This window comes from Thecamonas trahens, assembly GCF_000142905.1.
Source record: "Thecamonas trahens ATCC 50062 unplaced genomic scaffold supercont1.26, whole genome shotgun sequence".
Lineage (NCBI taxonomy): Eukaryota > Apusomonadida > Apusomonadidae > Thecamonas > Thecamonas trahens.
Window position 1 is genome coordinate 265,281 of NW_013657654.1, and position 12,750 is coordinate 278,030.

Here is a 12,750-nt window from a genome sequence, read left to right on the forward strand (position 1 = left end):
TACGCTCTCTCTCCTCCCTCCCCTCCCCTTCCCCCCTCCCCCCCCCCACCCCTCACCCCTCCTCCCTCTCTGCAGTCTGGTGGTCGTTGCCCTCACTGTCGCGCTCCTTGCTGGTCACACGGCAGCCGATGTCGACTGCTCTTTCCCGGGCGCGATGGAGATTGTGCCTGGCCACTGCGTCTTTAGGCCCTTAGCTCCAAGCGCAAGCTTTGCTTCCACTGTCAGCACTTGCAACGCCCAAGGTGGCTTCCCGGCTGTCCTGCCCACCCGTGGCTTTCGGGCCATGGTCAAGTCCAAGCTCGGTATCTCCGGGACGAGGTGGACCGGCCTCAAGTACACCACCAATCGTGGCGTCGGCTTTGTCTGGGCTGATGGTACTTCGGTTGAGGGCCTCGACTTTGAAGCCGGCTCGCCCTCGCTGACGGAATCGGTCTTCGCGATGAACTGGAACCCATCGCCCCCGCTTTTGCAGACCCGGAACAGTTTGGAAAGGCTCCCCGCTCTCTGCTCTGGCCGTACCAGCTGCTCCGTTTCACGCTGCGCGCGATGCGCCATGGAGTCGTCGACGCTGTGTCATACCTGTGCACCGGGCTGGGCCCTGCCAGACTGTACCACTCCAGCGAGCCGTGGCAGATGGCTGCTGGTGACCGGGAACAACTACGAGGTCAACAACCCGCGCGGCGGCGCCAAGAACCTAGTGGCCGCGGATGTCTTTATCATGGACTACTTGCATGCACGCAATTACTCGGTCGAGGTCGTCGGTGCTCAGTGGGTCGGCACCTACCACGCCGCCAACAAGGTCGGCATCATCCTCTCGTCCAACATCGATGCCACGGCGGCGGGTCAGTTGCAGGGCCTTTTCCGCGACTCGACGCTCCCGCTAGTTGTCTTGACCGGCGAGAGCCTCAAGTGGATGTATTGGTCGCCGACCCGCGACTGCACCGCCGACAGTCTTGCCCTCTCACCGGTCGACCCAGTCCACCCGCTGCTCCACGGCGTTGTCTTTGATGGCGGCAGCAGCACCACCGTGCTTACCGGATACTCTGGTACACGCTGCGCCCCCACAAGTGCAGGACCCGGATTTGTCGCTGTTGCCACCGACCCGATTTCCGGATCACTCCAGCTTGGGCTCTATCCGCGCGGCAGCGTCCAGCACGTCCGCAGCGACTATCCGATTACGTACACCTCGCAGGCGCGCGGCATTTTCTTTGCCATGAATCCGACGCAGGGTGCTACCTCATACACAACGTCCGGCATCAAAATCGTCGACAACCTGTTCCGGTATGCCACGGCCGCCGCTGTCGACGACTCCATGGTTGTTGCCGTCTCGCCGCGCAACGTCGGTCTTCCCAGCAGCGACGACGGCGATCGCTCAGTCAACGTCGCGCTGAGCCTCGGCGGTTCACTTGGAGGTGGCAACACTTACCCAGGCCTTGAGTTTGGCCTCTCGTTTGATGGCTGTACCTCGGTCGAAGGCCATCTCATTTTTGAGCTCGACGACGACGCCAGCGCTTCGATCGCCGTCAACAGCACCTGGGCAGGCCGTGTTGCCCGCATCTGCCTCCGGTCGTATGACGAACCATCGTGGCTCCGGCAGACCGCATCTGATGCCAGTATCCGGTTTGTGGCAACGTTGCCGACCGAGATCGTGGCCTTTGCGCCGACTGTCGTTCCTGGATCTGTGCCGACCACGCTCTCGGTCTCTGGCCGCGAGTTTTCGACTTCTGACTCGCGCATCGGCATCTTTGCCAACCCTGGCTGCTACCACGGTCTGATCGCTAGTGTTCCCTACTCGAGCGGCGAGGTGTCGTTGCCTGCACTTGGCGTCACCGGTCCCCACTACGTCTGCCTCTCCCATTCGCCCGGCTCCCCGTCGTGGGTCGCGCAGACCTCGCCCGAGAGCACCCTCGTGTTTGTGAACGGCTCAGACGTACTGACAGGCGTCGTGCCGACAACCTTTATGGCGAGCGACTCGGTCGCACTGGATATTCAAGGTCTTGCAGCCATGCCGCGCAACTCGATTGTGGCACTCACTGGCGCAGCCTCGACTTGTTCAGCCTCGGTAGCTTCTGTTGCCATCATTGACGCTGAGACCGCTGTGGATCTCGGCCGCGTCACCGCCGCTGGCGACTACAAGCTCTGCTTCTCACCCGACAACGGTGTTACTTTCACGCCCTTCCCATCGCTCACTGTGCAGATCAAGGCTATTTCGTCAACTTCGATTGTGTCGCTCTCACCATCATCGTTTTCTGCCGGTACCGCTCTTGCCGGCACCACCGTCGACTTTGCCACCGAGTTTGATCCGCTCGGGTCGCCTGCCCTCGGTCTCATTGCCTCTCACGACGAGTCGCTCTGCAACGCGACGCCGCTTAAGTCACCTGTTTCGGGCGGCAAGGCGTATTTTGCGTACGCCAATCTCGCGCCCATCGCCTCTGGCACCTGGTATGTTTGCCTCTCGCCACGCGGCGGCGCCGACGACACATGGTTGCTGCAGGAGGCGTCGACCACCATCAATATCCTTTAACCCTTAACGGTACGGTCGTTCAGACGTGTTGTCGCGCGTCTCGAAGTGAACAACTCGATGATGCCTGAGTTGCCGTTGCAGTGACGGACGCCTGGGAGCACGGGCGAGGCGCGCGAGGTGCTGTATGGCGCCGATCCGGAGGAGCGGCGGGCGCGGACGGTGCGGAGCTTGTCGTTGACGACCCCGACGACCGGGAAGGAGAACATTACAGAGTTGAACACCGCGGCCAGACGGGAGAGCGCGAGGACGTCTTGCGACGGACGAGCTTGCCGGTCGGCGTGGCCGCGCAAGTGGTGGCACGCCATCCTTGTATTGGATTCTGGACGCCGCGCTCATCGACGCGGACGCGCTCTGCGCTGACGCGAGCCCACGCCCCGCCATGACTCGCGTGGCTTTTCTCTACGACATCATCGACACCCTCGCCACCAGCCCCGACGCCGTCAGCTCGGCGCTGTTGCCGCCAGCGGAAGCGTCCCTCTGCAGCGGCTGCTCGTCATCACCACCTTCCACAACAAGCCGCCGTGCGACACGACTGCCTCGCCTGCCGGAAGCTTCATGGTAAGCGATCGCGGCCGCGGACCTTTTGCGCCGCGTGCGGCGTCCATCTCTGCATCGCCGACTGTTTTCTGTTGTGGCAGCCATTAACACATTGTACTACTCTTGTACCGCGATTGATGGACGTTGCGACGTCTGCGAAGCGTCGCGGAGCGCGGCTTGCGCGATGGACAAACTGTCCATTCCGAACCGAAAAGGTTTACACACGTTTCTCTCACATCGACGACGACGAATCGCACGACGATGAAGATGACGACGGGACATCTTGCGGTGGCGGTCCCGGGGGCCTCGGCGGAACCAGAGGCATCTCAGGCGGCGGCGGCATCGACAGCGGCATCGGCGGCGGCTGGGAAATTGAGGTCAGCGGCGAGACGCTCGTGTCGACCGAGTCAAAGCAGCACGATGAGAGCGAGTTGCAGGCAGAGGTCGGCGCCATCGTGCTCATTGGCATGGCCAGAAACTGCGCTGTGCTCCCATCTACCAGGCTCGACTTGGCCTCGTCATCGTCGACGACAGAGTCAAGACCGCGGTACGGCGTCATGCCAAAGTCCACATTCGTCGAGCCGAACGAAGGATTGGTTGAGCCAAAGACCGGGTTCATCATCAACCCATTCTCACTCTCCAGCACGCCGCTGTCAAAGTCTACGGCTGCATGATGCCCGACTGTCATCATCTCGACCCCGGACTCCATGCCGGCGCCTTCGAACTCGATGTTCTCAAAGACCAGTTCGGCATCCTCTTGGTCGCGCTGCTTGATCCGCCACAGCTCGTAGACCACTCCGACGCACACAATTCCCAGCAGTGCCACCAGCGCTGCGATCACAACTCCGTCGCGCAGAACCCGCGACGACGTGATGGTCCCGCCCCACAGCAGCACCACAGACCCGAAGAGCGTTGAGAAATCCATCATGTTGTGGTGTCGCTCAGCGTATGGATAGTGCCGTCCAAGCAGCGAGTATGCCAGTACGCACTGCAGCATCAGTGCGACCATCGTCGCCTTGACTGTTGGCGACGAGAATGCGCACACAGAGACCACAACCCCGAGCTTGCGCCCGAGAATCACGAGCTCGTACCAGAACAGGTCGCTCCGATACTTGGCCACAAGGAACGCGTACTTGGACGCAAACGTCACCTCATCCAACGCCGCCTGCTTGCGCTTCAGGAACATGCCCAGCAGCACAGGAATGGCCGTTCCCACAATCAGCGCCACAGTCAGAATCAGTGGCAGCAGCGTGTACCATGACGATGTGTAGCACCGCCGTTGCGGGTTGGTCGTCATCACCACGATCCCGCCGCCCACATCGGTGCAGTCCACATACCGCAGTGCCGCGTACATCAGCGGCAGATATAGCAGCAGGATCGTCTGCAGGTACCCACGCCCAGCCGCGTACACCACCGCCCACTCGAGGGAGCACAGCGAGCGCTTGTTGCCGTACACGCTGTCGGCATCGCGCGAGGCCTGCCACCTCCGCATCACGTTTCGCAGTCCGATGTACCCGAGGGTGACCACGGCAAACGGAAACAACAGGATCGGCAGCGCCATCGTCATGCCCCACTTGAACATCCACACGTCGCCGACGTCCACTCCGCACTCGGGTGACGCCAGGTCGAGGTTGAGGTTCACCAGCGAGACAACGTCAAACACCCCGCGCACCAGCGGGTGCCACTCCAGCCGGATCGTCCCGTAGATCGCCACAGCCTGCAGCGTGTTGAGCGCAATGACAAACGCCGCATACCCGTACACCTTGGAGTTGCGCATGTTGATCCATACCACGGCCGCCACAAATCCAAACACCGCCAGCACCAGGCACACAATGATCAGCGCGTTCGATCCCTTGCACTTGCGGCATCCGTCGCCAAACTGGTACCAGCCCTTGGTGCACTCGGCGCACAGCCGCCCGCGGTAGCCCTCGGTACAGACTCCGTTGCCGGCACACGACGCCGGACGCGGACATGCCACAAACGAGCTGCCGTCGTCCGAGAGCTCAAAGCCGGGGCCCGGCCGTGGCGGCTCGTGGCCGCCGGCGCAAACCGCACCAAACGGACACGGAACACAGCCCTGGCCCTCGACCTGGCCGTTCGGCCCGAACCAGTATGTGGTGAGGCAGGTGCAGTTGATCCACGACGCCGATCCCTCGGGCGCGCGCATAAACTCGGGACATGCCGTGCAAAACGCAGCGTTGCGCGTCTCCGAGTAGGTGCCGACCCCGCACGGAACACATGCCCCAGTAGTGCCGGACCCGACACTTCGCGTTCCGGGAAGACACGTCGTTGAGACCTGCGCCACATACGGCGAGCCGAGAATGTCCTCGCCGCCGACCTGGATCCGCAGCGTGTACGTTCCACCCTCGGCCACAAGCACGCTGAACGAGAGCTTGGAGCCGGCAAGGCTAAACGATGTCACCGGCGTCGTCTTGACGCCGAGCCGCATCGCAATCGACACAGCTGACGCCAGCGGTGGTGTTGTCACCTCGTTGTCGTACGCATCGCGGAGCGTGACACTGTATGTCACCACCGTCGCCGTCTCGAGTGAGAGCGTGCCCGTATCGGGCAGATCGTCGAGAGTTGACGCTGCTGCTGACACTGGGCCGGGCACGACCTCGGCGTCGACGGCAGTAGTTCCGAGCACAAAGTCGACGTTGTTGACAGCGAGCTGGAGCGTGTACGTAAAGCCCGCAACCGTCGGCGGCCGCATCGTCACATCGTATATACCGTTGGTAGTGTAGGTGGAGACCGTGACCAAGTTGTCGAGCGAGGCAAGCTCGGCCGGCGCCGAGACGTACGCCTGCGGCACGTCAAGCCCAGTCTCGACCGGCTGGACCAGGGAGTCGCGAATGGTCATCTGGAATGGGCCGATGGTGTCACCGGCAACCACGGTGTATTGCGGGACGAGGCCAGCGACAAACGAGTTGGTGATGTTGAACGCCGAGCAGAACGGCGGTGTGGCGCCGGTCCACATCGATCCCAAGATGGGCGTCCACGTGCACGTCCGCGCCGTCGAGCCGAGGAGGGTGAAGCCGTCATCACAAGCAAACGAGCACGTCTCGTCAAACGCACCGGGCGTGATCGCGTTCGACGCCCCGGTACAGGTCGTGGTCCCGTCAAGCAGCACCGGGAGCGGCGGGCACGAGACCTCGGCGCAGGTGGGCGGCGGCTGGCTTGTTCCGTTCCAGCCTCCGCCCATGCACGTCCGCTCCTGGAAGCCGAGGACAAAGTCAAAGCCCACATCACAGGTGTAGGAGGCGACTGAGCCGAGATAGCCAAAGTTGGAGAAGGAGACGGTACCGTTGGCCGGATCCGAGAGCAAGTTGCAGGCGTACGGCGGCGGCGGCGATGGCGGCGGCGGCGACGGAGGCGGAGGAGGCGGCGGCGACGGCGGCGGCGGCGGCGATGGCGGCGGCGGAGGAGGTGAGGGAGGAGGAGGAGGAGAAGGAGGAGGAGGAGAAGGTGGTGGTGGAGAAGGTGGCGGAGGAGGCGAAGGAGGAGGAGGGGAAGGCGGCGGCGGCGGCGAGGGCGGCGGCGGCGGCGGCGAGGGCGGCGGCGGCGAGGGAGGTGGCGGCGGCGATGGAGGAGGAGGGGCGGTGGCGATGGGGGCGGGGGTGGCGAGGGCGGCGGCGGCGGTGGCGATGGCGGCGGCGGCGGTGATGGCGGCGGCGGCGGTGGCGAGGGAGGCGGCGGCGGCGGCGGTGGATGCAACACAAATGTGACTCCGCTCTGCTCCACCCAGGCTCCGCCGTCAGTCGCCCGCTTCCGTGCACACACTCCGTAGGCTCCGGGCGTTATCTGCCCATTGACCTCGAGCCAAAACACCCCAGAAGTCCCGCTCACGCTCACATTGCTTGCGCTTGTGACGTTGTTGCATCCGTCGGTGGTGAGCCCGACTTCGTCGACGGCGCGCTCGTTGGCGGCCGTGAACCGCATCACCACCGCGATCATCCACTCTTCGGCGCTGGCTGGTGCCAGGCCGCTCACGCTTGTGCTAGTGACGTTGGCCACCGCCAACGTGGCTGTCTGCTTGGCAAAGTTGGATCCGCCATCAACCGAGTAGCACACATCGAGATCTCCAGGTGAGGCGAGGACGCCGAGATCCACCAGCGGCCCGCCGATGACCGGAGCGTAGGCGACCCAGCCAGAGCCGGCCTCACATGCCATGCCACTCGCCACCAGCCCAACAACCGCGCCGGCACCAGAGACCGTCCGCGCGCCCACAAACCGGACTACAGCCCGAGTTCCAGCATCGACAGCTGGAGGAGCGACGGCGGTGATGGTGCCTGCCGCGGTCACCACATCGACGGTTCGACCCATGTCTGTCCAGCCATCGCTGGCCGACGTTCGCATGCACACTGAGTATGATCCGGCGACGGCGGGCGTTGCCAGCGTCACGTTCTCGGTTGAGGCCGTGTAGGGCGCCGAGGCCGCGACGGTAGCACAGCCGGTAGTCGAGAGGCCGATCTGGGTTGTGGGCGAATGAATGGGGTGAGCCGGGTCGACGATGAGGACAAACGAGACCGGAGTGGCGGCTGGGAGGACGGTCGGAGTGAGTCCGCGGAGCGCAGACGGAGCAGCCACGACGTAGGTGAGCGAGAGTCGCTTCTGATGGACCCATGCGTTGTTGGCGGCCGAGCGTGTGCATACCGCGAACGTGGTAGTTCCCGACGAGGCCGCAGCGCGGAGATTGGCATCTGGAAGGACAAACGATGCCGATGCGGAGACAGCGGCGACGCGACCAAAGTCGCACATCTGTGCCGGCCCGCGGCGCATGCAGGCGTAATTTTCCATGGATGATGTGAGAGTATGCGCTCTCCACAGGCCGCCGTTGCCGACGCGCTGGATCAAATAATTCTCGCCATCTAGTGGTTCGTCAGACGCCCAGTTGTCATAGAACCCGCGGTCCATCGAGGTGTCGCGGGTTAGCGGCGAGTAGGAGATAGCGGGACCGACGTCAGACAAGAGAACATCAGAAGCCAGGTGGCCCAGAACACGAGTTGGGTTATCCCACAGATAGTCCTGGGTGGCAGACCAGGCGAAGTACGCGGACCACTCGTCAGCATCGAGCGAGTCGACAAGGAAGCCACCCTGGGCCATGCACTTGGCAAGCGCGGAATTGCGGGACGAGATCCTGTAATCTGGAATCCAGAAGCAGGCATCAGTCGGGGCGTAGTAGAAGCCCGGACAGGCCGCAGGATCGTAGCTTGCTGGGTCGACAAACGAGATCTGCCCGCTTCCGTCGATGTACGCTGCATCGGTTGCTCCAAGCGTCATCATAGTCGCCTCGCCGGCTAGCGCGCTTGCCGGCGTGAGCAAAGTGTACGACGTCGGATGCGGCCGGCCGAGCGCGATGTTGAGCGTCACAGTCTGGGATTGCCACGTCTCGCCCATGTCGTTTGAAATGCACAACGTGCGGGCGGAGCCGATCTCTGAGACGGGGATCGGGGTGTCGTACCAAAAGTACGAGCCGCGGATGGGAACCGGCGAAGAGACTGAGTCACACGCCGCGGTCGAGTCAAAGCCGATGAGTGCCGAGAAGGAGGGGGTGATAAACGAGTGGCGGAGGATGAGCGGATAGAAGTTGTCTGCCGGGTTGGTGTAGATTGTCCCAAGGTTGAGAGCAGTTAGGAGCTTGGTGGCATCAAGGCCAACACATACGGTGCGATACATAGCCCCATTTCCCTTGCGTCCCACATCTGGGGACTCATGAAGTTGGTGGTGCCCCAGTCTTGTCCGCTGCTGCCGTCGTTTGGCTCTCCGGGATACCACGAAGAGTATGACGATTGCAGGCCATTGATGCCACGATACTGCCACATGAACGTGTCATCGTATCCCATGTTAGCGGGACTAGTGGGGGCGATGCTAAAGGCGGCGTTGTTGTATGCCTTTGAGGGCGTCCACAGCGGCCACTCGCCGGTTGCTCGACACTTTGACATAGCCGCTGAGGGATAGACAGTCGAGCCATCCAACCGAAAGGTGAGGCCCCACCGATCGATCGCATGGGCGCGCGCCACTGCACGTTGAACCCGAGGTAGGCAAAGCCCAACACGAGGAAGACAAGGAGGTGGATGAGTGTATCGCAAAGAAACGCGAGTGCGGTGTGGGTGCGAGAGTGGGGGAGGGGAGGGGGAGGGGGAGCTCCCAAAGGCATTTTCCGCAGTGACTATTTTTTTTTTCTCCCTGCAAAGATGCGGAGGCGTACCGAAGAGAGCCACACCGAAGACGACTGCTAGCTTGACCATGAAGAGGGTGTGTCCAAGCATGGGGGAAGGGGTCGGGGTGGGGGTGGGGGGAAAGGAAAGTGCACGTATACGTAAGGTAGCGTATGTGTGTCACAGAGAGGAAATGGAAGTATGCGGAGGGGATGGGGAGAGGTATTGGGGAACGGAGTGTGGTGGTAGGGCTGGCTGGCTGGCTGGCTGGCTGGCTGGCTCTCCACCTTGTCGCTTTGCGTGTTGCCGTCCGCGTGACGGGCGTTTTCGGCATTATGATTCAACCACATTGGGACCACGTGTATTTTGCTTGTCACCGCCCTCCCCATCCACGGCTCATATCTCCACTGCCAAGTTGTGCGCGAGGGGAGTGAGGTAGTGCTTGGAAGACGTGTTGGGAGTGGGAGTTTTGAAGTGTTGGCTATGGCTGACCAGTGGTAGACTACGGCATCCTGCTACGACGACGACGAGCACGATGACGACTGTGGAGGCGGGCCGTCAGGGCGAGATGGCATCGGCGGAGGAAGGAGGACCGACGGCTGCATTTGAGTAACAGAGCCAATCATCGGATCAACCGTTGTGGCTGAGTTGTTGAGAGAGTCGAGCCCGCACGACGACATTGAGTTGTACGCCGAGACTGGGAAGGCCATGGAGTTGCCAGGGACCATCAGGCACCCATCCTCACTTTCGTTGTCCGCCTGCCTCGCGTTGCTGTTGCCCATCCCTTCAGCACTCATCACCGAGTCAAGTCCGCCAAAGTGCATCGACTCGAACGCTGGGTTCATCATCGATCCGACATCGCTCTCATGTACGCTCTCAAAGTCCATGGCTGCATGATGCCCGACTGTCATCATCTCGACCCCGGACTCCATGCCGGCTCCTTCGAACTCGATGTTCTCAAAGACAAACTCGACCTCTTCTTGGTCGCGCTGCCTGATTCGCCACAGCTCGTAGACCACTCCGACGCACACAATTCCCAGCAGTGCCACCAGCGCTGCGATCACAACTCCGTCGCGCAGAACCCGCGACGACGTGATGGTCCCGCCCCACAGCAGCACCACAGAGCCAAGCAAGGTAGCAAAGTCCATCATGTTGTGGTGCCACTCAGCATAAGGGTAGTGTTGAGTGAGCAGCGCGTACGCTAGCACGCACTGTAGCATCAGCGCGACCATCGTCGCCTTGACTGTTGGCGACGAGAATGCGCACACAGAGACCACAACCCCGAGCTTGCGCCCGAGAATCACGAGCTCGTACCAGAACAGGTCGCTCCGATACTTGGCCACAAGGAACGCGTACTTGGACGCAAACGTCACCTCATCCAACGCCGCCTGCTTGCGCTTCAGGAACATGCCCAGCAGCACAGGAATGGCCGTTCCCACAATCAGCGCCACAGTCAGAATCAGTGGCAGCAGCGTGTACCATGACGATGTGTAGCACCGCCGTTGCGGGTTGGTCGTCATCACCACGATCCCGCCGCCCACATCGGTGCAGTCCACATACCGCAGTGCCGCGTACATCAGCGGCAGATACAGCAGCAGGATCGTCTGCAGGTACCCACGCCCGGCCGCGTACACCACCGCCCACTCGAGGGAGCACAGCGAGCGCTTGTTGCCGTACACGCTGTCGGCATCGCGCGAGGCCTGCCACCTCCGCATCACGTTTCGCAGTCCGATGTACCCGAGGGTGACCACGGCAAACGGAAACAGAAACAGGATCGGCAGCGCCATCGTCATGCCCCACTTGAACATCCACACGTCGCCGACGTCCACTCCGCACTCGGGTGACGCCAGGTCGAGGTTGAGGTTCACCAGCGAGACAACGTCAAACACCCCGCGCACCAGCGGGTGCCACTCCAGCCGGATCGTCCCGTAGATCGCCACAGCCTGCAGCGTGTTGAGCGCAATGACAAACGCCGCATACCCGTACACCTTGGAGTTGCGCATGTTGATCCACACCACGGCCGCCACAAATCCAAACACTGCCAGCACCAGGCACACAATGATCAGCGCGTTCGATCCCTTGCACTTGCGGCATCCGTCGCCAAACTGGTACCAGCCCTTGGTGCACTCGGCGCACAGCCGCCCGCGGTAGCCCTCGGTACAGACTCCGTTGCCGGCACACGACGCCGGACGCGGACATGCCACAAACGAGCTGCCGTCGTCCGAGAGCTCAAAGCCGGGGCCCGGCCGTGGCGGCTCGTGGCCGCCGGCGCAAACCGCACCAAACGGACACGGAACACAGCCCTGGCCCTCGACCTGGCCGTTCGGTCCGAACCAGTATGTGGTGAGGCAGGTGCAGTTGATCCACGACGCCGATCCCTCGGGCGCGCGCATAAACTCGGGACATGCCGTGCAAAACGCAGCGTTGCGCGTCTCCGAGTAGGTGCCGACCCCGCACGGAACACATGCCCCAGTAGTGCCGGACCCGACACTTCGCGTTCCGGGAAGACACGTCGTTGAGACCTGCGCCACATACGGCGAGCCGAGAATGTCCTCGCCGCCGACCTGGATCCGCAGCGTGTACGTTCCACCCTCGGCCACAAGCACGCTGAACGAGAGCTTGGAGCCGGCAAGGCTAAACGATGTCACCGGCGTCGTCTTGACGCCGAGCCGCATCGCAATCGACACAGCTGACGCCAGCGGCGGTGTTGTCACCTCGTTGTCGTACGCATCGCGGAGCGTGACACTGTATGTCACCACCGTCGCCGTCTCGAGTGAGAGCGTGCCCGTATCGGGCAGATCGTCGAGAGTTGACGCTGCTGCCGACGCTGGGCCGGGCACGACCTCGGCGTCGACGGCAGTAGTTCCGAGCACAAAGTCGACGTTGTTGACAGCGAGCTGAAGCGTGTACGTAAAGCCCGCAACCGTCGGCGGCCGCATCGTCACATCGTATATACCGTTGGTAGTGTAGGTGGAGACCGTGACCAAGTTGTCGAGCGAGGCAAGCTCGGCCGGCGCCGAGACGTACGCCTGCGGCACGTCAAGCCCAGTCTCGACCGGCTGGACCAGGGAGTCGCGAATGGTCATCTGGAATGGGCCGATGGTGTCACCGGCAACCACGGTGTATTGCGGGACGAGGCCAGTGACAAACGAGTTGGTGATGTTGAACGCCGAGCAGAACGGCGGTGTGGCGCCGGTCCACATCGATCCCAAGTCGGGCGTCCACGTGCACGTCCGCGCCGTCGAGCCGAGGAGGGTGAAGCCGTCATCACAAGCAAACGAGCAGGTCTCGTCAAACGCACCGGGCGTGATCGCGTTCGACGCCCCGGTACAGGTCGTGGTCCCGTCAAGCAGCACCGGGAGCGGCGGGCACGAGACCTCGGCGCAGGTGGGCGGCGGCTTGCTTGTTCCGTTCCAGCCTCCGCCCATGCACGTCCGCTCCTGGAAGCCGAGGACAAAGTCAAAGCCCACATCACAGGTGTAGGAGGCGACTGAGCCGAGATAGCCAAAGTTGGAGAAGGAGACGGTACCA

General features: G+C 62.6%; 2 protein-coding genes across 2 annotated transcripts in view; one reads left to right on the plus strand and one right to left on the minus strand.

The window, feature by feature from the left end:
- Positions 1-3,179, plus strand: part of AMSG_06216 (uncharacterized protein) — a 3,397-nt gene extending 218 nt beyond the window's left edge. The window contains exon 2 of the mRNA XM_013901941.1: positions 76-3,179. Within this exon, the coding sequence (XP_013757395.1) occupies positions 76-2,524 (2,449 nt within the window). The 3' untranslated portion in view covers positions 2,525-3,179. The remainder of the gene's footprint in view (positions 1-75) is intronic.
- The window catches only part of AMSG_11951 (uncharacterized protein), an 11,148-nt gene continuing 1,553 nt past the window's right edge, over positions 3,156-12,750 (minus strand). Inside the window, exons 2-4 of the mRNA XM_013901997.1 lie at positions 9,813-12,709; positions 6,838-8,749; positions 3,156-6,325 (exon numbers count right to left, since the gene is read on the minus strand). Coding sequence (XP_013757451.1) covers positions 3,294-6,325; positions 6,838-8,749; positions 9,813-12,709 — 7,841 coding nt within the window. The 3' untranslated portion in view covers positions 3,156-3,293. The remainder of the gene's footprint in view (positions 6,326-6,837; positions 8,750-9,812; positions 12,710-12,750) is intronic.